This window comes from Malaclemys terrapin, chromosome 4 (assembly GCF_027887155.1).
Source record: "Malaclemys terrapin pileata isolate rMalTer1 chromosome 4, rMalTer1.hap1, whole genome shotgun sequence".
Taxonomy (NCBI): domain Eukaryota; kingdom Metazoa; phylum Chordata; order Testudines; family Emydidae; genus Malaclemys; species Malaclemys terrapin.
This window is the reverse complement of record NC_071508.1, coordinates 17,713,517-17,734,462: the sequence shown is the minus strand read 5'-3', so window position 1 is coordinate 17,734,462 and position 20,946 is coordinate 17,713,517. Positions and strand designations below refer to the sequence as shown.

The following is a 20,946-nucleotide window of genomic DNA, read 5'->3' as shown; positions in this document are numbered from 1 at the left end:
ACCACCTACATCAGTGACTCTTAAAGCCCAGATGAGCTGATTCAGGCTTGTGCTTCTGATTAGATGTACAGGCTGGAGCCCGGGCTCTGAAATCTAGTGACGGGGGCAGGTGGGTCCGAGAGCCCAGGCTAGAGCCCAGGCTTCAGCCCAAACCCAGTCCTCTATGCTGCTATTTTTAGCCCGTAAGCGTGAGCCTCTTGAGGCCAAACCAGGTTCTAAGACTGGCTGCTGTGGGGGTTTTTTGTACATACCTTACATGTTTGTACAGTGCCTAACACCATGGGGGCCCTAATCTCAGGTGGGATCCCTAGGCACCATTCGACTCTCAGCCAGCGACCCGGGTACTCCATTGATTTGCTTGGATTTACATCCACATCCCTCAGAGCAGAATTTCCTTTATGGAAAAGCCCCTGTTGAAATCGGTAGGGATGAATCCGCGCCGGGTTCTACCCTAAAATCCCCGCCACACTGAATGGAGACCGCGAGCCTTTCTGGAGGGATTTTGAACCCTCCTGTCGACTTCCACAGCAAGAAAGAGAATTCGCCGTTAAATTACATAAATTACATTAGAAAAAAACAAAACAAAATCCTTTTATTTTCCATTCAATTCTTCAGCCCTCTCCCCGCAGCCTGGCCCTCCAAATGACTTGGATTCATTTTCCTCCCACTTGGTGCCTCTATTAATATATACACACGCCCATGACAGCATTGCACAGTAATGGTGGGATGCTGCTTACATTTGGGTTACTGAGTCATTACTGTACAGTGCTGGGGTATTATTTTTTAATCAGGGTTGTGGCCTTGCTGTGCCTCCCTCCTTTAATCTGGTCTTTGTTTGGAGGAGGAATCCCAAATACACACAGGAAGGGAGGAGGTGGGAGCTGTCCAGGAGATTTATTCATTTTGCTGTGTGCTAAAGGAGTTGCTCTGTTTGCTAGCCAGAGGGCACGGGTTGAAGGGCAGTGGGATCCAGGGCAGATCCCATCTGCCAGGTGACGCCTTCAGGGGAAAAAAAATCCCCCTCCAAGCATCCAAACTCCTGAGACAAGAATCCCAAACTCCTCTTCATCAAAGCCCCCCTGGTCAAAGTCTCTGTCGGTGGGAGGTGCCGCCGTACCGAAGAGCTGAGGGCGAGAGGTTCCCAAAGCGACATCTTGGGGCTCCTGAACCAGTAGGGGGACCTTAGCTCGACGCAGGAGCTCGGGGCCGATGGAGCCACTTTCTTGGTGTCTGTGGGAGTATGGGGGAGGAATCCCAGTGAAAGAACCTCCCTCGTTCCCCGCCAAATTTGTTTCTAATGAGAATGGCAGAGCTTTTCTTTGCCAGTGGCCACTGGCTTGCAGCATGTGCCCTCTGTTTGTGGGAGCAGCATACGGGACCTGAGAGGCACCCGTGGGAACCGTCTCCCATGCGTGTTGGCACAGCTGTGGAAGGAGATGGGGAAGGAGCATGGATCGTTCTGTGCACCTCTGTAGAGATAGGTGGGCTTGTGGTTAAGGCACTGGACCGGGGATCTAGGTTCGATTTCTTGTGCTGCCACAAACTCCCTCTGTGGCCTTGGACTAGTCACTTAGGCACTTCTGAATATTTTACCCAAAGTGACTTTGAAGCCTAAGCTGCACTTTCAAAGGAAACTTAAGTCCCACTAACTTTCTCCTAAGAGCCTAAGTCTGATTTTCCAAAGGGAAAGGTTGCTGGCTCGTTAGGGGTATGTCTACACTACACTTTAAAACCCGCAGCAGCCAGTCTCTGAGTCCAGGTCAACAGAGTGCTAAAAAACAGCTGTGTAGACTCTTGTAACCCCTTCCAAGGCTTCAGAGGCCAAGCCCATGTTTCTAGCGCTGTAGCGTGAGCCCTGTGAGACCGAGTCTGTGGACACTCGCTGGCATGGATTTTAAAACCCAGTGTAAACATACCCGATGCTTTTGAGACTGTTACTCTTAATCTCTCTGTGCCTCAGTTCCCCATCTGTAAAGCAGAGGGAGTAATCCTTCCTCTCTCCCATGCCTTATCTGTTTTGGGGCAGGCCCTGTCTCTTGCTGGTTGTGTGTACAGCGCCTAGCACCATGAAGCACCGATCTCAGTTGGGAACCTCCAGGCAGTGCCGCACTAGAAATAAGACTAATGCAGAGAGGCTGCTGACCCAGCATCCGCACTGGATGTATCGGGTAATGGTGTTGCTTTGGCAAGAGCGGATGCATTTGTTCAGGGCTCAGGGAGGAGTCGCACTTTTTGTTTGATTTTTTTTTTTTTTTTTTTTTTTTTTTTTTTTATGCAAAAAGGAGGAAACGGTCCAATTGGATGAGTTTTCGGGAACTGTAACACTTTCCAGTGAGGGGGGGGTTGGTCCCTGTCCCTGTCTCTTCTTTTGCCATGTTGTCTTGGCTGGCTCCTTTGTTTATACGGCCCCCGTTCGACCTTTTAAATTGCTGTTAATGTTTTAGCGTAACGAATTAGTCTCTCATCACGAATCAGGACTCGAAATAAAAAAAAAAAAAAACCCTCTGAGGCCAACTTCCTGAAATTGGGGTCATTCTCATTTGCAAGGCAGAGAATCTGAGAACCTTAATGCAAGGAAATTTATTCAAAGGCAGAGCCCCGGCGTGATTAGGCCCTTTGTAATTATAGCTCGGAGAGATTCCACTCCAGCCTCCTGCCTCCCTCATGGATTAGCAAGTGAGTCGGAAAAATACACAGGATTTAATTAGAGGCAAATTAAAATTGGTAATGAAATAGGGGCAGTAGCAAATGGCAGGGAGTTGGAAGGGGAAAGGGGGAGCCGGTGTCTCTCGGGGCTGTGCCGTCTGCCTACGTGTGTGTCTCTTTATTTTACATTTAGAAATGTAAAGATGGGCAACGGAAAGAAAAAAGGGAAGGAACGGACTTAAAAAGAAAAAAAAAAAAAAAAAAAAGAAGCCCGCTTTGCTAAGAACGGTGACGACTGCGTCTCGGGTGCCTTTCTGAGGCAGCTCGCCCCTTCCCTGTCCCCGTCTGCCTCTCCTTTCCCTCCGCCTCCAGCCAATGGCTCAAGATTTGGCCGAGCCGAGACTCGTGGAGGGCCTCAACTTGTCACCAGCTGAGCGCCCTCGGCTCCTGTTGGTGCAAGCGGGAGCTCAGAGCGCCAGGCAGTTTCACAAGGTCAAGATTGCTGGGCCTTGGGAAGGGAAAGGATGTGGGGGAGGGGGGAAAGAGGCTGTTTTATCCCCAGGCCGGTTGGCTGAGATGAGAGAAGTAGGGTGGTGGGGGTTCCTTCTGCAGGACCCTGCCCGCCGTCTCTCCTCCCCCTCTCCCTGGCTGGGGTAAGATGCAGCAAGTGCTTTTGTTAAGGCAGGCGGGGGGATCGTATATTCCCGATAAGGGATGTGAATAGAGGGTGGTGCTGAGTAGGATAGCGTGGTGGTCAGGGCATTCGCCTGGGACTCCGGAGACTTTGGGTCTGTTCCCTGCTTGATGATTCACTTCCTGTGTGACTTTGGGCAGGTCAATTAGTCTCTGCGCCTCAGCTCCCCACCTGTCAAAGGAGGATTCTTGCCATGCCCTGCCTCTCAGGGGTGTGATGAGAAGTGCATTGAAGGCTGAGATGCCAGTCACAGGGGCCATAGAAGGGCCTAAGATGGCTATCTGGGCAGGGTATCAGAAAGGGTGCCTCCTACCTGCCTTGGAGGGGTGAGACATAGTGTAGGGCCTTGTCTCCAAGCCCACTCCTCACGTCAGCGCGACGAGCCCGGAGGGGGATGCTGCTCTCCATCGGCAGAGGGAGCGAGCGATGGCAGAGGCAGCATGAGACTCTCCTTGTCTCAAATGGCTAGCAGAACGCACCGCGTTCTCGGCGATCGGCAGTGGGCTATGATGGGCAGGCCATCGGTGGCTAGAATTTACCATCCTCTGATGGCTCTCAGGCCAGACGCAAACTGGTATGAAGCAATGTCCCCAAACACCTCAAGTAGCCATGAAGACTAAACACTTTCCGCTGCCCCCACCTCCCCTCCTTGGAGATGATGCCCTGAGGGGTGAAATGTAGCGTAGGAAACACCTGCACTGGCGTTGGCCAAGCAGTGTCTGGAGGGCTTCCATTGGTGGGCTGTCAGTGCCACACTATTCACCAGTGCTACTGTCACTTAGAGCCCCGCAGATCAGCCCAGCACGCAGGCGGAGATGGAAAAAGTCCCAGCACTAAGGACGATCCCGGTGGTAGCACTGTCTAGGTCGGCGAGTGCCGTAGGTTGTCATCTGCCCTGCTTATAAAGTGCGAGGGAGCTGTTTCCAGAGCAGCCTCTGTGTGGTTCTACGCAATGGTCACTGTTAGTGTGTAGCTCTGTCCCCAACTCACAGGCCAACCTCACTGAGTAGCTGAGTACTGGCTGACAGTAGGGGGATGCCGTGGGTGGCAGAGAGGTGTTTGCTGCATGCCTTTCATCCGCTGTGAGTCTCCCTTCTGTCCCCTCTGCAGAACGCCGTGCGCCACAACCTGAGCCTGCACAAGTGCTTTGTGCGAGTGGAGAACGTCAAGGGAGCCGTCTGGACGGTAGACGAAGTCGAGTACCAAAAGAGAAGGCCACCAAAGATGACGGGGTGGGTTTTTCTTCTTGCCCTCCTGTCCCTGAGAACCTCCTCTGTGGGGAGCTCAGCTGGGATGGCAGGATCCTAGCTTGCCTCCAGGGCACTAGCGAGGAGACGTGGCAGACAAATCCCATCACACAGGAATCATTGCAATGCGCCGTCCCAGGATTTCCACGACGACAAGCCTCACCCAGCAGATGCTCTTTCAGCAATCCTCCCCTTAGCATAACCCTGAGATGGGCCTGAACTGCCAAGTCTGGATCAGAAATCCCCCCCCACAGCTCGGGGGTCTTCAGACCCAGGCTTTGGTACTGACCCACCCCACCCTTCCTTGTGCGTCCCTCTTTCCCAGGCATGCACCTAGCTTCTGAAGCTAAACCCTATGCACTGCTCACAAACATGCTCAGTCCCTCATGCATTCACAGCCGGGTACGTATGCACAGCGCTCACGCTTGCCAACATGTGACTTGAGCATTCGTCAGCGTGTCTATGGGCTTAGCCACACTCACCCGTACAAGCCCATCGGGGTGCATACCCACGCAGAGTGCAGAGAATCCCCGGCCACGTGAAGGCATTGCTGCTGGCACTGTCGGGGAAGAGCTGCTGCACAGAGGCATGGGCATGACTGCTAATCTCCTTCTGCCTCTGGCAGCCTCCTGGAGTGTCGAGGGGAGAGAAGCAGAGACTTGGGGGAAGAGGACAAGACAAAGAAACAAGGAGAATGGGGGAAGAGAATTAAGGGGTGGGAAAGAGCGATAAGGATAAAGAAATGGGGTGGAAAGAAACTGACAAACAAAGGGAGGAAAAAGACAGAAACCTACGAGGGAGGGAAGGAGATAAAAATGTAAAGGAAATGCTGTTATTGACCGGGTATGGGCCTGCAAGATGGTCCTTTAAAATGATGGCCAACCCCCTTTCCTTACCTAAAAGTTATGGGTGGCAGGAACAAGCCATGAGCGGATCCGGGCTTACTCGGATGGATCGAGCCCAGCATGGATCAAGGGAGAGACGTCTAATGGCCATCCTTCGTTCCTTCCCTGCCTCCCTCTGCTGGCGGCAGGGCATGTGTCCAGACGGGCCCACGGGCAGGGCAGCGCTGTGAGGAAGTTGAAGTGCCAGGAGTCTGCTATTGCTTTACCCTCCTCAGTAGAGCCCCATCTCTGATCCTGCCGTTCCCTGGGCCAGGAGCTAAGAGACGCTTCTTTTTGTTTCTCATTTGCAGGAGTCCAACTTTAGTCAAAAACATGATTTCGGGACTCAGTTACGGAGCACTTAACGCCAGCTACCAGGTAAGGCCCCTCCACTGATAGCAGTCAGCTTGGGCTTGTCCTCTGCTCCTGCCAGACCCTCTCCTTCTTGCCAGAGCTCTTCTGTGGTACAACTGCCTAAACCAAACCAGGAGAGACACGCTCCACAAGCCCCACAACTTTGCTCAGCAAGAGAAAACTGTGGCGTGCAGCTATCAAATGCACCCAACTAAGTTGGGTTTATTAACACGTTGCCCTATTGCAGTGGTTCTCAAACTGTGGGACGGACCCCATTTTAATAGGGTCACCAGGGCTGGTGTTAGACTTGCTGGGGCCCAGGGCTGAAGCCTGAGCTTTTGGACTTCAGCCTTGGGTGGCGGAGCTCAGTTTACAGTTCCCCCTAACTGGGGCTGAAGCCCTTGAGCTTCAGCGTTGATTTCCCCCCCGCCCCCCCAGTGTCGTGTAGCAATTTTTGTTGTCAGAAAGGGGTTGGGGTGCAATGCAGTTTGAGAACCCTGCACTATGGGGTCCCTGACATCAGCCATCCCATAACCCTTCAGCCCCCCGAACGCAAACCCCTTTGAACACATAGTTCTTGAATACCAATAATTTGAGAGCCCTACCTCCTGTGATCAATAACACAGGAGCCCCCTGACTGGTTACTCTTGGATGATCCAGGCGCATTAACCCAAGTGATTCCCTACCAATAAGCTGGGTGTCCTAGCCTCCCCAGCATCCTGCCCATCGCAGAGACATTGACCCCCTTGGAGTCTTGCTCTCCCTTTCCTGGGCTCATGGTGAGTTGGGAAGCAGCTGTTAATGGATGGCAGCCAAGGTGGGGCATGGCATAGCCAATTTCTATGTAGCCTTCGTCTAGCTATTCTCCAAACGGTGCCCAAACTCATGTGTAATTGGCCGGCACCACTCTGCCGCTGTCCCCACAGTGCTGCTGTCACTATCTGTCCATCTGTTACAGGCAGCCCTGGCAGAGAGCAACTTCCCCCTCCTGAACAGCCCCACCATGATCAACACCAGCTCCACCAGCGGCATGCTGCACATCGGCCACGACGACGTGAGCAGCACTGTGGAACAAGTCAACAGCAACGGCAGCAACAGCCCCCGGCTTTCCCCGCAGCAGTACAGGTGAGCGGCGGTTCCTGGGTGCTTTCCCGCCACGGTCACAGCTGTGGACGCCTAGGGTAGGAGCAGGAAGAAGGTGGGAATGCAAAGCCAGGGGAAAGGGAGACGTTGGTAGCTTTTATGAAACGCTGTAAGCCAAGGGGACAGGGCGGAGCAGGGAGTGGATCGATAGGGACCCATGCGCAGAACTCGGCATTGGAATGCCTGCGTCCAGGAGAGGTCAGGGGGTAGGGTTTTGCTTTAGGTCCGTTTCTGAAGTTAATGAGCAGAGCCAGAATCCTAGTGTAGAGTTTTGAGGGACTCTAACTGAAAGTAGGGCTGGTGAAAGGTGCTGGATTGACAGCTCTGGGGACTGAAGGCCTCTGGGCATGGACAGAGCTCATTCAGCCCGGGCAATGGCAGGGCATGTTTTTCTCTGCTACTGTGCCTTTTCCCCAGCTGGGAGGGGCACCCGTTCTGGATGGGGGAGATCAGCCTCCATGGCTGGAGAAGGCCAAGGGTGCCAATTGTGGACGTTTTAGGGTGTTGCCACCTCATCTCAGAGCACGTCTTCACTACCCGCTGGATCGGCGGGTAGCAATCGATCCATTGGGGATCAACTTATCGTGTCTAGTGAAGACGCGATAAAATTGATCCCTGATCGCTCTGCCGTCGACTCCGGAAATCCACTGCGGCAAGAGGCAGAAGCGGAGTCGACGGCGGCGCGGCAGCAGTCGACTCGCCGGCGTCCTCACAGCCAGGTAAGTCGACCTAAAATACGCAACTTCAGCTACGCTATTCACGTAGCTGAAGTTGCGTATCTTAGGTCGACCCCCCCCCACCCCCCCCGTAGTGTAGACCTAGAATCATACAGGCCATGGAAAAGTAGTTGGAGGGTAACTGCCTTTGTTCCCAGCAGTGATTGCCGGAGGCTAAACAGACCCTATCCCCCATCCCTCAAACCATCTCGCTCCCTCAGCACAGGCTTTCAGCTTCAATTCCCCTTGTCTCCCTTCAGCCATCAAGTCCACGTGAAGGAAGAACCCACCGAGGCTGAGGACGACAGCAGGCCCGTCTCTCTCATGGCTACCACCAATCAGAATGTGATGATCCCGGAGGACAGGGACCTGGAGGAGGAGCTGCCGGTGGAAGACTTGTCTTAAGGGCTCTCCCTCCTCACCTAGGGGCAAGCACTTCGCCCCTACTCCCCCCCCCCCAGGTGGAGACCAAGCAATGGCTCCCATCTCCTCAAGGTGACCTTCGGCATTAACCTGACAAAGCAAAAGGGTTTCTTCGGTGCAACCTGTTGCTGAAGGCACGTCCCTCCTCCCCCAGACCCTCCCACCCCAGTCCGGTGACTCTTAACAGACTCCCACAATGGGGGACACGCAGAGAAACAAAAAAAACCAGTCCCTCCCCCCTTTGGTTAGTGATTGGTGAACGAGGATGGTAGGTTGTTTCTGTCCGAAAATTTCTCCTTATTTCCCCCACCCTGTTTTCCAACTTCATGGCAAAAGGAAGGCGCCTCCTGTCACGTTGGTTTTCTCAGTATTTTGTTGGGTCTCAGTCCATGCTCTGGGCTTTTCCAGTGGTGATGGGACTACTCTGTTCCACGCGAGGTTCTCCCCAAGCAACGTTCTGCGCAGCGGAGACAACATCCAAGCTACATGCCTCTGTGAACATTCCCCCTACCTCCCCCACCCACTGCCACCTTCCCTTTGTGACGCCAGGAACCCACCAGTCGTTCTCCCCTCAGTGGGCTTTGCACTAGGAGAAACTTTTCACCTCACAGATGCCACCTGCAGATATCCAACCGGCGGCTGGCCTGGAAGTTCCACTCATCCCCATCTTGGTTCCTTTCCTGGCTGTGGAGGAAAAGAACTGGTCATGCCCATAGGATCCTGAGCTTGGCGTAACCTTACTCAGCCCCCATCATGCTGTTGCCTCCAGCGGGTCTTACCACCAAATGCTAAACCACTCGGAGAACATAATAGCCAACCTGTGTTTATCTCCCGCCTTCCCGATGCCTGTTCCCTCTCTGCCCTGCTCTACAGTGGCATAGTAGCATCACGGGGGCAGTCCACTTTACCCAGACACAAACAAACACTCCACGGCTGGGGCGGATGCTCTGCCCTTGAGTTTTGTTCCCTTTGAAAACGAAGAAAGGACATCTCTCCCGCCCCGTCTCATGTGGTGGAAATGTTGGAAGGACAGCAGTGGGGCCCACTCAGAAGCCAGCGCCCAGGCATCAGAGATCGAAACGAGGGCCGAATGCCAGTTTGAATTCAGGGAAAGACTTGAGCCCTTCTCTGCAGAACAGTGTATCCAGTTCCTTCTCCTCCTCCCAGCTCCCCTTCCGTCCCTGTTCTGTGTCAATGAAAAGTTCTCATGGGGTGAAACACTGAGCAGGGTCTGTGCCTGCTTTGTGAAGCCTCCCTCTTCCCTTCCCGGGTGCAGGGCATTTAAGAAAAGGGTGGTGAATGGAAGAGACGTCCCCTGGGCCATCCTGGCTTGGGTAGTCGTGTGTGCTGGTTTGTATTAGTGAAGCTGAGCGGGACAAGACAGCAGAATCAAAAGGAGCGGGCGTGGGTCTGGGTCAGCTCTATGAATCAAAACAATCCTAAAGCAATACATACTGTAAGGTAGTCGTGGGGCCCTTCCTCCACTGTGGCCAGACAGAGCTGAGCTAGACCAGGCACTCGGCTCCAGTTAACCCACTGGTTGGGACAGCGTGCAGCCCGGGGTCCCGCCACCCTCGCCATGTCAGAGACTTGGGCCCAGAGCCATGGCGAACTGGGCGCAAGCTGTTTTTTTGTCAAGACAGGAAGATACCAAAAGATTTTTAGGGATAGAAGGTCCATAGTTCAGGGGAACAGACGGTATTAATGCCAAAAAAAGAAAAAATAATCCAAACACCAAACCCCTTCTCTCCCCTCTTGATTTTTGTCGATTAGTTATTTGTGTATTTGTTACCTCAGTCACACTGCCCAAGGGCTTTTCTCTTTGCAGAAAGCAGCAAACTTCCAAAGGTTCCTCTGTCCAGCCTCCCGGACGGGACGTTGATACACACCCCCCAGCACCAATGAGACTTTGGCAAGCTGAACTGTCTGGTTATAGGATTGGATCCTGTTTGGGGAGTGTTGGGAGATGGAGGCAGGTGGGTGTGGTTTTTGAGAGGGTTTAGTCTCCTGGTGCATCTCTAGAGCAGACCTGCTTCTCCTCTGGGACTTTCTCCATGCTCTTTCAGGGCAGTGGATTTACCCCAAGGAGCTTATTTCAGCAAAGGAGCTTGTCACCAAAGCGAGCACGGTTCCCCGTCTGGTTCTCACGTCACCTCAGCCTTATTCTCCTTCACCTCCAACCCTCCCCTCCCTTCCATCTCCTAAAGTCAAATTGCAAAAGCCAAGCTGAATGCAGAATTAAGTGCAGCTCCAGATACCCAATGGCTCCTACTGATGCAGGCCGCAAGGGACAGTCGGCACGGCAACGCACGTTTTAACGTTTTCTAAAGTTCCCCTCGGTGCTGGTTCTCCTACCCTCTCCTGTCGCAGGCACCATGCGCCATTGAGGGGCGTCACAGAATGATGCATTCAGGGTGATGATTTGGATCCAGATGCAAGCTTGCCCAAAGTCTCCCCTCACTATGCTCTGCCCTTGAAAAACCTCTCTCACCCCCGCATGTCTGGATGTAGCTAAAAGCCCTGGCCCGCTCTTTATATTCCCATTTCAAAGATTGAAAGTGATTTCTCTGTTGAATCAATCCTCCCTCACAGCCAACCCTGCTCCAGGGGCTTGTGGCAAATAACTCGGTGCTCCCTGTAACTCAGTTTTCGTCTCACTTGGCAGTCTTTCTCCTGAGGGAAGTGCCCTCAGCCTGGGGCAAGCGGGGTCAGGGCTGAGGAGGATGCTGGAGGATTGGGTTGGACATAGCTACACCTCCCTCTCCCCCCACCCCCCAGCTCCTTAATGGTGCTTTTGGATCCCCCCCCCTTCTCCACCCACTCACAAGCTTTAGCTGGGATCCCTCCAGATGTGGGTATTCGCTCCTGTATGATGTGCTTTGTATTTGAATCACCTGGGGCAGCATGCACAGAAATGGACACTCGGTAACCAAGAGTATATGATGACCCCTTCTCTATAGCCTGATTCCCCACTCCAGCCCCTTCTCTTCTGCTGAGGTCGGTTGGGTAGCAGTCGGCGCTCGGTCCTCTGTACAGCCCAGACCGAATCGTTCCTGATTAGGTGTCACAAATCCTTCCATCTATCTGTCCTTCCTGTTAAATCCCTTTAGAGTCTCCTTCCACCAACAGCTGGGACCCAGAATTCCCTGCCCCCTCTGCTGCCTAATAGAGCAACAGCTGACCTTCCAATCAAGCAAAAAGGATGAATCCTTTCCCAGAACCAGTCAGGGTGATTCCGGTATTGACCAGAGGGGTCACTGGAGAGTGATACTAGCAATTCCCACCCAGTAATCCCTGCCCATCCATGAGCAAGGGTCCAGACAAGAGTTTAGAACTCAGATCCCATGCTTTGCTCTTGGAGTTCCTAAAATGGGAAGGTGCTAGATAACTGCCAAGTGTTATCTGCTTCACACCGTTGGCCCCTGCTTTTTAAAAGCACTTGTTGAGCACCAGCCTGTAGATAACCCAGCTTTTCGGTCAACTTTGCACTCCCGCTCCCAGGTTTTCAAAGTCTCGAATGGCTATTTAAGATCAGAGAGCAGCTGGATTGCCCACAGTAACCTACAAAAATTATCCGCCTCGCACCAAGATTTCCCTTCTCATCCTCTCTGTTAAATTTGGTGTCACAGAAACCTATGTTCTGACTGCTTTACAATAAAGATGTATCCAGTCTAGACAAAGTCTGGGGCGGGGGAGTGAAAAACAGTCTCTTATTCTTGCAGTTGGAATGCATGAAAGAAATGCCACAGTCCCAGATCAGAATTGCTGGCAGCATTCCCCAGAGCCCACACTAGATGTCTCCCCTGAACATGCGAGTTTTCCCGTTCCGCTGCTTCCCAGTCATGTCTCTCTGAAACTGCAGAGAGATTGGAAAGTTCTGTCCAGGGGGGTAAAGAGGGGAGAAGATGCCTTACAGAAACCGAGTCCTTCACATCTGTGTGGAAAGGCGGAAGTGGGAGGGGCAGTCCCAGAAGGGTTGCGGCTAATGGAAGAAGGCAGTAGAATTCCTAATACTACTCCATATCCAGCTACTTGTTTGGAGCCCTCTAGGGAGACTGGAATAGCCATGCAAAGCAAGCTTGATCCCCAGGCCTCCCCCCCCCTTGTAAAAATACAAAGGTGACCATGTGTGATAGACAACCTGCTGATGAAGTGTAGAAACTGAGAATAAAACCTCAGCTCCCCGCCTGAGCTTCTCTGCATTCCTTCGGGCACAATTCAATTCCAGAGGCAGCTAGGGAATAGGGACCTTTGAGAATCTAACCAGGTTCCCCCACACACACACCTGGCCTATCCTTTTTAGCTTGAGACCTCTCTTAAATCCCTCCCCAGCTCCCTGTACAGGCTGTTTTGCAATTGGCGTAACTGTTGACCAAAGACCTTTTCCTGGGCCGGAAGCATAAACCAAAACTTTTCCTTTAAACTTCTTTTGTGTGTGTGCACGTTCACTTTGCTCTGTCCCACCTGCCAGCCAAAAAAGAGATGCCTGCAGAGTTTTTTCCCTATCCATCACTTGCTTTCTTTTGAATTTAAGTTATTGTTTTAAACCAAAGTTTACAGATGCTGTTTGTACGTTTTTATGAAGGTAGACCGGAATTGTGCATTACTGCTTTATTGCTGTGTTCTCAACAAATGGGGCTTAGGGATGGCTCCCATTTCATCTGTCTCCAAGGTGCCAGCTCTTGCTTTTATCTCACGTCTCTCTGACCTGTCTCTGTTATAGATCTTTTTAACCCCCTTATTTCCATCTCAAACCCCTCGGCGGTTGCCTTTGCTGCATACGTCCAGATTTTCTCTGGGGATTTTGCTTCATTTTCAGGGAATGTAACACTTCTTTTATTTCAAAAAGGGCTTTTTTCCCCCCCTTTATTTTGTATCCCCAAAAGTATTAGGGATCCTTTCTCCTCTTCCTTTGCTCTTTAGCAGAGATTCCCACTTGCTTTGGGCAGCCAGTTTTGGCTGAGAGCTCATTGTAGCATCTCTTGAGGATGCAGCGAGCATTATCAGTACTTGGGATACTTCAGAGTGGGTGCAAGCCCAGGTCCACAAGACGCGCGGCTGTTCTGCTCAAACATGTCCCGCACTGGATGCGTTGGCCGGTTGGTTCCTTTGTAAACTGATCGCACCAGGTTTGGGAGCTTCAGCTTCAGCACTGTTATCTTCCAGAGTTTCTCTCTCTGCCACCCTCTCAAGCTGAAACCATATTCCTGGCACTGTCACTTCTGTCTATACGCCTGCTCTTTTTAAATGTTCTGCCTGGTAGAATATCCATTCTGTGCACTTGGCACCCACAGCTGGTTCTGCGGGGCCCAATACAAATGTGGGTATATTAATATGGTGGCTCTTGGTACTGTACAGTCAGGATGATGAGGTTTTGACCTGTAACCATCCCCACTCGAGGGAGTCATTTCTCTTTAGAAGTAGAATTGTCTCTGTTTAAACAAGCGCCTCTGACCCTCTGTCTGAGTTTGTTCAGCTCAAGCTGGTTAAACCAAAGGGTAAGGGAACGTGCCAGCGCTTGGGGGATAATGCTAACCTTGCAAGCCAGTCTGGAGGGGTTTGGGCAAGGATGGGTTTGTTGTTCTCATGGCCGCACTCTAAAGCAGCAGTGCCTGACCTTTGCCCAGCAGAGTGGGCCGCATTGACATCTTGTCAGGAGCCATAGGACCTAATCCAAAGCCCATTGAAGTTAATAGGAAATGCCCCAATAATTTAAACAGGCTTTGGATGAGACCCTTCATGTGACTAAAATGGAAGCAGGCTCCAGTCACTTTCAATATGCACAGGTATACATGGAGACCACAGGTCCCAGTATGCATTGCTGCATCTCAAGCCAGGCTGCCTGGCCCTACCGTGAAAGTCTAAATAGGGCAGCTCTCTAGCATCAGGTCAGATCCCATATCTAACCATTTCTTAAGGTCCTGATCCTGCTTTATTAGACATCAATGAGAACCCTTCCACTGTCCTTAATAAAAGCAGGATCAGACCCTTAATGGTCTTTGCATTTGGAAATATCACCCATGCAGGTATTCCCAGAAAGGCTACTAGGTATTGTGATGGGCCACAGAAAAATTCTATACAAAGCTCAGTTCCTAGGGCGATTCTTAGCCCGCTGCGGGCCCAGTGCCAGAGAGGCGTCTCTTCCTACTTTGGAACTGACTAGCTTTAAAACAGCACAACAAGGGTTAAAAAAATCCTCTATCTGCCTCAGAGACAGAAGTTGATATTTTGTGTGTGTGTGAGAGAGAGAGAGAGGGAATAAAATCCCTATGCTTGATCTCTCCTGAGACATCCGCTTGCATGGACGGCACATGGTGGGACATCTTTGTGAGGAGTCAGAAGAGGCCGTTGTGTGAAATGAGGGAAACCTACCCCGAAAGCGGATGTGTTCTGTGAGCGTGAGGCATTTTTTCCCAGCTCCAGCAGAACAATCTTTCCTTTCTTTTTCCTTTTGTTTGTTTGCTTTTATTTTAAATAGTCACTCATTGGGGAGATGTGGTTATCTTGCCTCGTCTCATAGCACTGTCTGAGTCTCACGTCACTCCCTATAACATTTGGATGTGTCACCAACACAGCACTCTCCCTGCGGAGCAAAGATGCCCTGGAACAAGCATGACTTTTGATGTTTCTCCAAGGAGCAGATTTTGCATCTGGGTCTGCGCAGCCAACCTCTGTGTCACAAGGAAATTAACAAGGTTTCACATGACCTCATGGATTTGCCTGCACAGATCAAGTGGCAAGATCTAGCCTCCAAACAGGCTCTTGTGTTTATTAAGCTGTAGATGAAGAGATTTCCTGTCTCCTAGCTCCCTATAGGTGTGGCCTGATTCAGAATCTCAAGTTGCAGTTGGATTTTAAAAAGCCATGTCTCTTTCATGGGCTACAAATTTGCTAGCTAAGAGTTGTGGCTTTCATGCCACCTTCATCAGAAGGTGAGCGTGTTCCTTAAAGGGTTGCTGTTGAGAATGTTCCCATGTATGGATTCCAGTGAGTCTAATTAGTCTGTTCCCGTCCCTTCTCCCCTCCCCCTTTGATGCCTAAATTTGGAAAAGAAGTTTCAAAATCTGGTACACTTTTTTCATCATTGATGCTATTCATATATAAATATTGGCACTTCATTCAGCTTGGAGGCTGAAACTGGCCCGCTCCCTTTTTATTTTCTGTTTATGGTTCATTTCACTTTCTCATGCTCTTTGAACTTTTTTTTTCTTCAAAACAATTGTATGAAAATCATTTTGATGCTCCGTTTAGTGAAATTCCAACCCCACCCCCCTTGGGAAAAAAAGCACACTTGAAACTGGCTGGCACTAAACTACATGCCAGACTCCATTCGATATTTTAGGATCTGATAATTTTTAGAGGCATGGAACACCCTGAAAACGCTCTATCTGGAGCCAGTGGGAGCTGCAGTGCCTCTGAAAATCTGATCTGGAATTGAACAAAAAGGGGCTTGCCAACTGAGACGCCCAGCTGCCAACACAGATGTGAACTCCTGGAACTGATGCTTCCACCTTACGGTTTGTCTGCCCTGAGAAACTGCATCGTGTTAGAACATGTGTTAACTAACATGACTTAGGTAGGCAAAGATGGTTGCGTCCCAGCAGTCAGTGGAGCTATGCGGATGAACACCAACACCATCTGATGATCAGGCCCAACGTCTTTTTTGTCTACATTGCAGATGCTGATATTGGTTACACTGGTGTAAATGCAGAGTAACTCCACTAAAGTCTGCACGGTTACACCAGCGTGAGTGACAACGCTGTGGGCTTAATCTCACGTTAGCTCTAATAAAATGTGATTTTTTTTTTCAGTGTAGATAAGGCTGTAGCGGAAAGCACTCCTCAACAGACCCATATCAAGCTATAGAGATGGGGCAAAATGTGATCCTGTATTCTTGGGAATAAATGACACCCACCCCGAGATGTGTGCACAAAACAGGGAACACCCCCTGTCCAATGTATCTGCGACACAATGGGTACCAAAGCTGTAATTTCCTCTCCGAGATCACCATTGTCTATCTGCTGGTATTATCCTTGTGTTACAGCCTTGCCAAAGCATTAGCCCGACCCTGAAAGTTGTTAGGCCCATGGCATATTGCCACCTCATTCTAGATAAGCCAAAAAAGTTCAATTTCATTATTATTACTTTAGTAGTTTGATGTTGTTACTAAGAAAAAAAAAAAACACTGTATGCAAAACACACATACGCAGCCGCCCATAGGATGCACACAAGTACTGTTACAAAAAAGCAACTGGCTTGTGCTACCTTTTTCTCTGCTCATCAACCATAATGTGTGTCCTTGTATGTTGTTGTTATGCCATGATCTGGCTCAGAAGAGCACTATATAAATTATATATGAATATATATAAATATAAAGGGTTTTTTAAACTGTGTGCAGGTTTGGAATATCCTACAGCTCCAAGCACTCCTGTTTTTTGTTTGCCCCAATCGTTCAAGCCACATTAAGTGTTTGTGTCACATTAAATGTGTCCAGTTTGATACTCAGGGGTAATTTTATTTCATTCTCTTACCCCCCTCATTGCCTGGCCCAGCCTTTTTCCGGAGTTGTGTGTAATGAAGGTACAATACCACACAAACCTTCTCTTGCGTTTCACCCAAACGACATACAGTACTTAAGGGGTGGTGGTTTCTTTTCACCCATTGAATTTTTAAAATTCGATGTCTTGTTACCTCAAAACACGGTTCATGTAGGGGTGGGAGGGTTAAAGGACCAAACGCAACGTGTGGCAGAATCGTGTATGTCTGTATATATTGAGATATATATATACTGGTTTTAAACCTACTACCATATGAGCTTTTTCTGTTGTTGGTTCCTTTTTCTCTAATGGCATTATTCTGGGAGGGAATAGCCCGGAAAGTTTAGAACCCGTTTCTGTAAATTTAGGGAGCTCTTCTGGTAACTCTCATTGGCTTTGCTTGGAGATTATTCCATTTTTCCATGTTGTCTTGGGCTTTATTTTTTGTTGGGGTTTTTTTTGTGTGACTAGCTTATAGTGGTAGAGAGGTGAGGGGGCAGATCAACCAGTGGAAGAAAGGAACTGGGCTCCCTGGTTTAACTATTTCCAGTCGGTGTTTACTGGGAATTAGAGGAGGTGGAAGGGAGGACAGAGACAGCTGAAGTTTAATTCAACCAAAGGTTTTTTGTTTACATAAATATCCAGTCTCACCATTTTTTTTTTTTTCTTTATGTTTTATGTTCTTGGAAGCTTTTAAAAAATAAGAGATGAAACCCAGCTGTGGGATTTTGTGCCCTGGATTCTGACTGACCCCAAAGTTTGAGAATACTCAGATCTGGGGTTCAGCTTGTTGTAAACGTAGGCACCCTCTGCAAAATATGGACCACCGCTGGGAGTTGAGATTTGGAACACTCCAAAGCGTGGTTAGATCTGCAGGGGTTGGTCACACTGAGCAGAAATGGGGTCACCCTCTGCCTTTACAAGTGAGAAAACTGGGCTGGCCGAATGGGACTGGCAGCTCAGCCCTTCCCCCAACCCTTTTAGAATTCCTGCCGAACTTATAACAGAAGAACCATTAGCCAGTTGTCCCGTCATCCTTCCCCATTTCCCCCTCCACCACAGTCAGAGCTCTGCCTCTCTGATTTCTGCACAACCCTGGCAATAGTCTTCCAAACCCCTCGCTGAATCTCAGGTGGCGGGAACACCCAAAAACCAATGACTAGTGACTTCTAATCAGTGTCAGCTTAGCCATTCTGCACAAGCCATGAAGCCAGGCCCTGACGTGGCTTGTTGGTCTCAGTGGGTGGATGGAGGAGGGAACATGGGCCTGCTGACCTGACCTGACTTGACCTGACCTCAGCTTGCACTTATAGTACCCTCCTTGGCCACTGCAGGGCCTCGTTCTAAGCACGCTCAGTTGCAAAGGGACTTTGTTCTCCCTGGTCACAATCCCTAGCCTTTGGAGAAGGTAACGTTGTTGCATAAGGAGAAAACCAACCCCACTTTCCGAGTTTAACTCAAACTACGGTTCCAGCTGCCTGCTCCACTACCTCCCCACCCGCGATTCAGACCGTGAAGCCTGCATTTCTCTTCGCTCTTGGTTTGAAGTGGCGAGGGAGGGGGGGGATTTAGACCTGCAGTGATGGTAACTTTATTATTTCCTCCTCGGTGTTGGTCAGTGGGAGGATACGATCCTTCAAGAGGTGGGGGAGGGGACAGGGAAGGTGGCGGGAGGATGTGCATAAACCTTGACTCTTCCTCTCCTGCCGTCCCCATCACTGCCATATGCCCGTGCTGTATAAAGGAAATAGCATTGCTGTGTATTTGTACTCTGAACTTCCGTGTGTCTGCTTTGGCAGACGGTAAACCCTTGTACAGTAGATCTAGCTGCATGTAATCTGTATGGACAACGGCATTATAAAATGCAATAAAATAAATTACCTATGCTGCTGTGCTGGCTGATTTTTGGGCTATGCTCTTTTTCAATTGGAGGGTGGGGCGGGGGAGAAACAACTTTCTTACCTTCTTGGTGTTTACCAGGGTTTAGGGCTATTTTGGGTTGGATGCTCAGAACAGTGCCTTAAAACACACACACAATTGATAATCGCCTCCGCTGTTTAACATGCCGGACAATGCGCACAGGGTTGCCAGACAGATGTGGGAATTCTGCTAAAATTCCCCATCCCTAGTCCAGCTACATGACCGAACCGGAGCGGTTAAAGATGGGAAAAGAGCGATTGCATCATCCAGCCCATTGCTGTGGGGATCATGATTTTTTTGTATTATTCTAAGGCCTGGGAACCCCAGTCACGGCCCAGGACCTCATTGTGCTAGACGTTGTACAAACAGAACTATGTCCAGTCTAGTTTTGGGGCTCCCACCACTCTTACTAGCACGATTCCTCCTTGGCCTATTGCTGGGGCCCTACTAAATTCACAGTTCCATTTTGGTCAGTTTCACAGTCATAGGATTTTAAAAATCGTACATTTCATAATTTCAGCTATTTAAATCTGAAATGTCATGGTGTTGTAATTGTAGGGGTCCTGACCCAAAAAGTTGGGGGGGGTCACAAGGTTATTGTGTGTGGGGAGGTTGTAGTACTGCTACCCTTACTTCTGTGCCGCTGCTGGCACCGATGCTGCCTTCAGAGCTGGGCAGCTGGCGAGCGGCAGCTGCTGGCTGGGAGCCCAGCTCTGAAGGCAGAGCTGCCGCCAGCAGCAGCACAGAAGTAAGGATGGCACGGTATGGTATTGCCCCCCTTACTTCTGCGCTGCTGCCTGCAGAGCTGGGCCCTCAGTCAGCAGCCGCCACTCTCTGGCCACCCAGCCTTGAGGGCAGCAGCGCAGAAGTAAGGGTGGCATGGTGTAGTATTGCCACCCTTAATTCTGCACTGTTGCTGGCAGGGTGCTGTCTTCAGAGCTGGGCACCCAGCCAACAACCATCACTCTCCAGCCACCCAGCTCTGTAGGCAGCGCAGAAGTAAGGGTGGCAATACCGTGATCCCCCTAAAATAACCTTGTGACCCCCTTGCAACTCCCTTTTGGCTCAGGAACCCCAATTTGAGAAACGCTGGTCTCCCCTGTGAAATCTGGATAGTATAGGATAAAAGCACAAAAAGACCAGATTTCATGGGGGGAGACCAGATTTCACAGTCTGTGATGTGTTTTTCATGGGCATGAATTTGGTAGGATCCTACCTATTGCATCTCCCTGTTAAAGTTCCTCCTGATATTATTATTATTTTATTTTTGTATTACAGTAGCATCTAGAGACCAGGGCCCTGCTGTGCAAACATATAACAAAGAGACTGGCCATACCCCAAACAGCTTCCATCCCAAGTATGAGATGAGAAACAACAGGTAGGTACAACCGACAGATGGGAGAGCACAAGGAGATAAGACTTAGCTCTTGAATGGTACTCAGACTCTAGAGTATAATCATCCCCATTTTGCAGGTGGGTAAACAGAGGCACAAAGAGAGCAGAAACTACTTGCTCAGGGTCACCCAGCAGGGGTGTGACAGACTTGAGAATAGAATGCAAATCTCCTGGATCCTAGTCCAATCCACTAGACCACAGTGCCTCTATCTTCCCTTTCTTACTTTCATCCCATCACTCTGTGCAGTACATGAAGTAGTTTCTCACCAGCCCTTGGTGCTGGTGCCTTCTGTAACCGTGGAAGATGACCAAACATCTCTCCCTCCCAGCCAAGCTCTATGCATTTAGCACTGTTAATCTTTTAGCCAAACCCTGGCTTTCAGGGAGGGATGACCCTCATGGCAATGGGACATTAATAGAACAGGGTAGCACAGCTGAGGTGTAGAAGCAGCAGGGGCAGGGGACCCACATTTGATGGTTCATCTACAAGACTCTGACTTGAATAGCTCTCCTCAACCAAGCTAACCCCACCGGGGTGGAGGAGTGATAGCACAAATGGATGTTTAGCCAAGGATAGGGCAGGGAGCCTTTCCTTCACTGTAAGTCTCCTGACATAATTTGCAGGAGAGTCTTGTAGGGGCGAGAGATTGGAATTGCCCACAGGGATACCAGCTGGAGTTTTTGTTCTAAGTTACAGAGTCAGTGTTCTCTCTTTTCAACCTCCTTGTTTCTCTGTCCCTTCTCCCATCGGTCCCCAGGCAGCATGAAGGACCTTCCAATCTCGACAGCTGGGCTCTTGCCAATCCCAGCCTTGCTCCATGGCCCCACAGCAGAGGCCGCTGTTGGGCTTAGCCACCCAGCCCTTGTTTCCCATAAGCAGGGATGGAGTAGGAAAAATGAATCCCACTTGCTTCATTCAATGAATCAATATCTACTATGTCTTTAAAAACGGTAAGGACGGGGGGGGGGGGTCAGAAAGTATCATTT

The 20,946-nt window shown here is 50.2% G+C and overlaps 1 protein-coding gene across 5 annotated transcripts in view; it reads left to right on the top strand.

Annotated features, from left to right (window-relative positions):
* The window catches only part of FOXP4 (forkhead box P4), a 144,610-nt gene extending 126,076 nt beyond the window's left edge, over positions 1-18,534 (top strand). For all 5 annotated transcript variants that reach the window (XM_054025523.1, XM_054025524.1, XM_054025522.1 and 2 more), the window contains 4 exons: positions 4,451-4,572; positions 5,783-5,849; positions 6,784-6,950; positions 7,945-18,534. In XM_054025523.1, the coding sequence (XP_053881498.1) occupies positions 4,451-4,572; positions 5,783-5,849; positions 6,784-6,950; positions 7,945-8,089 (501 nt within the window). In that variant the 3' untranslated portion in view covers positions 8,090-18,534. The remainder of the gene's footprint in view (positions 1-4,450; positions 4,573-5,782; positions 5,850-6,783; positions 6,951-7,944) is intronic.
* Positions 18,535-20,946: the final 2,412 nt, after the last annotated feature.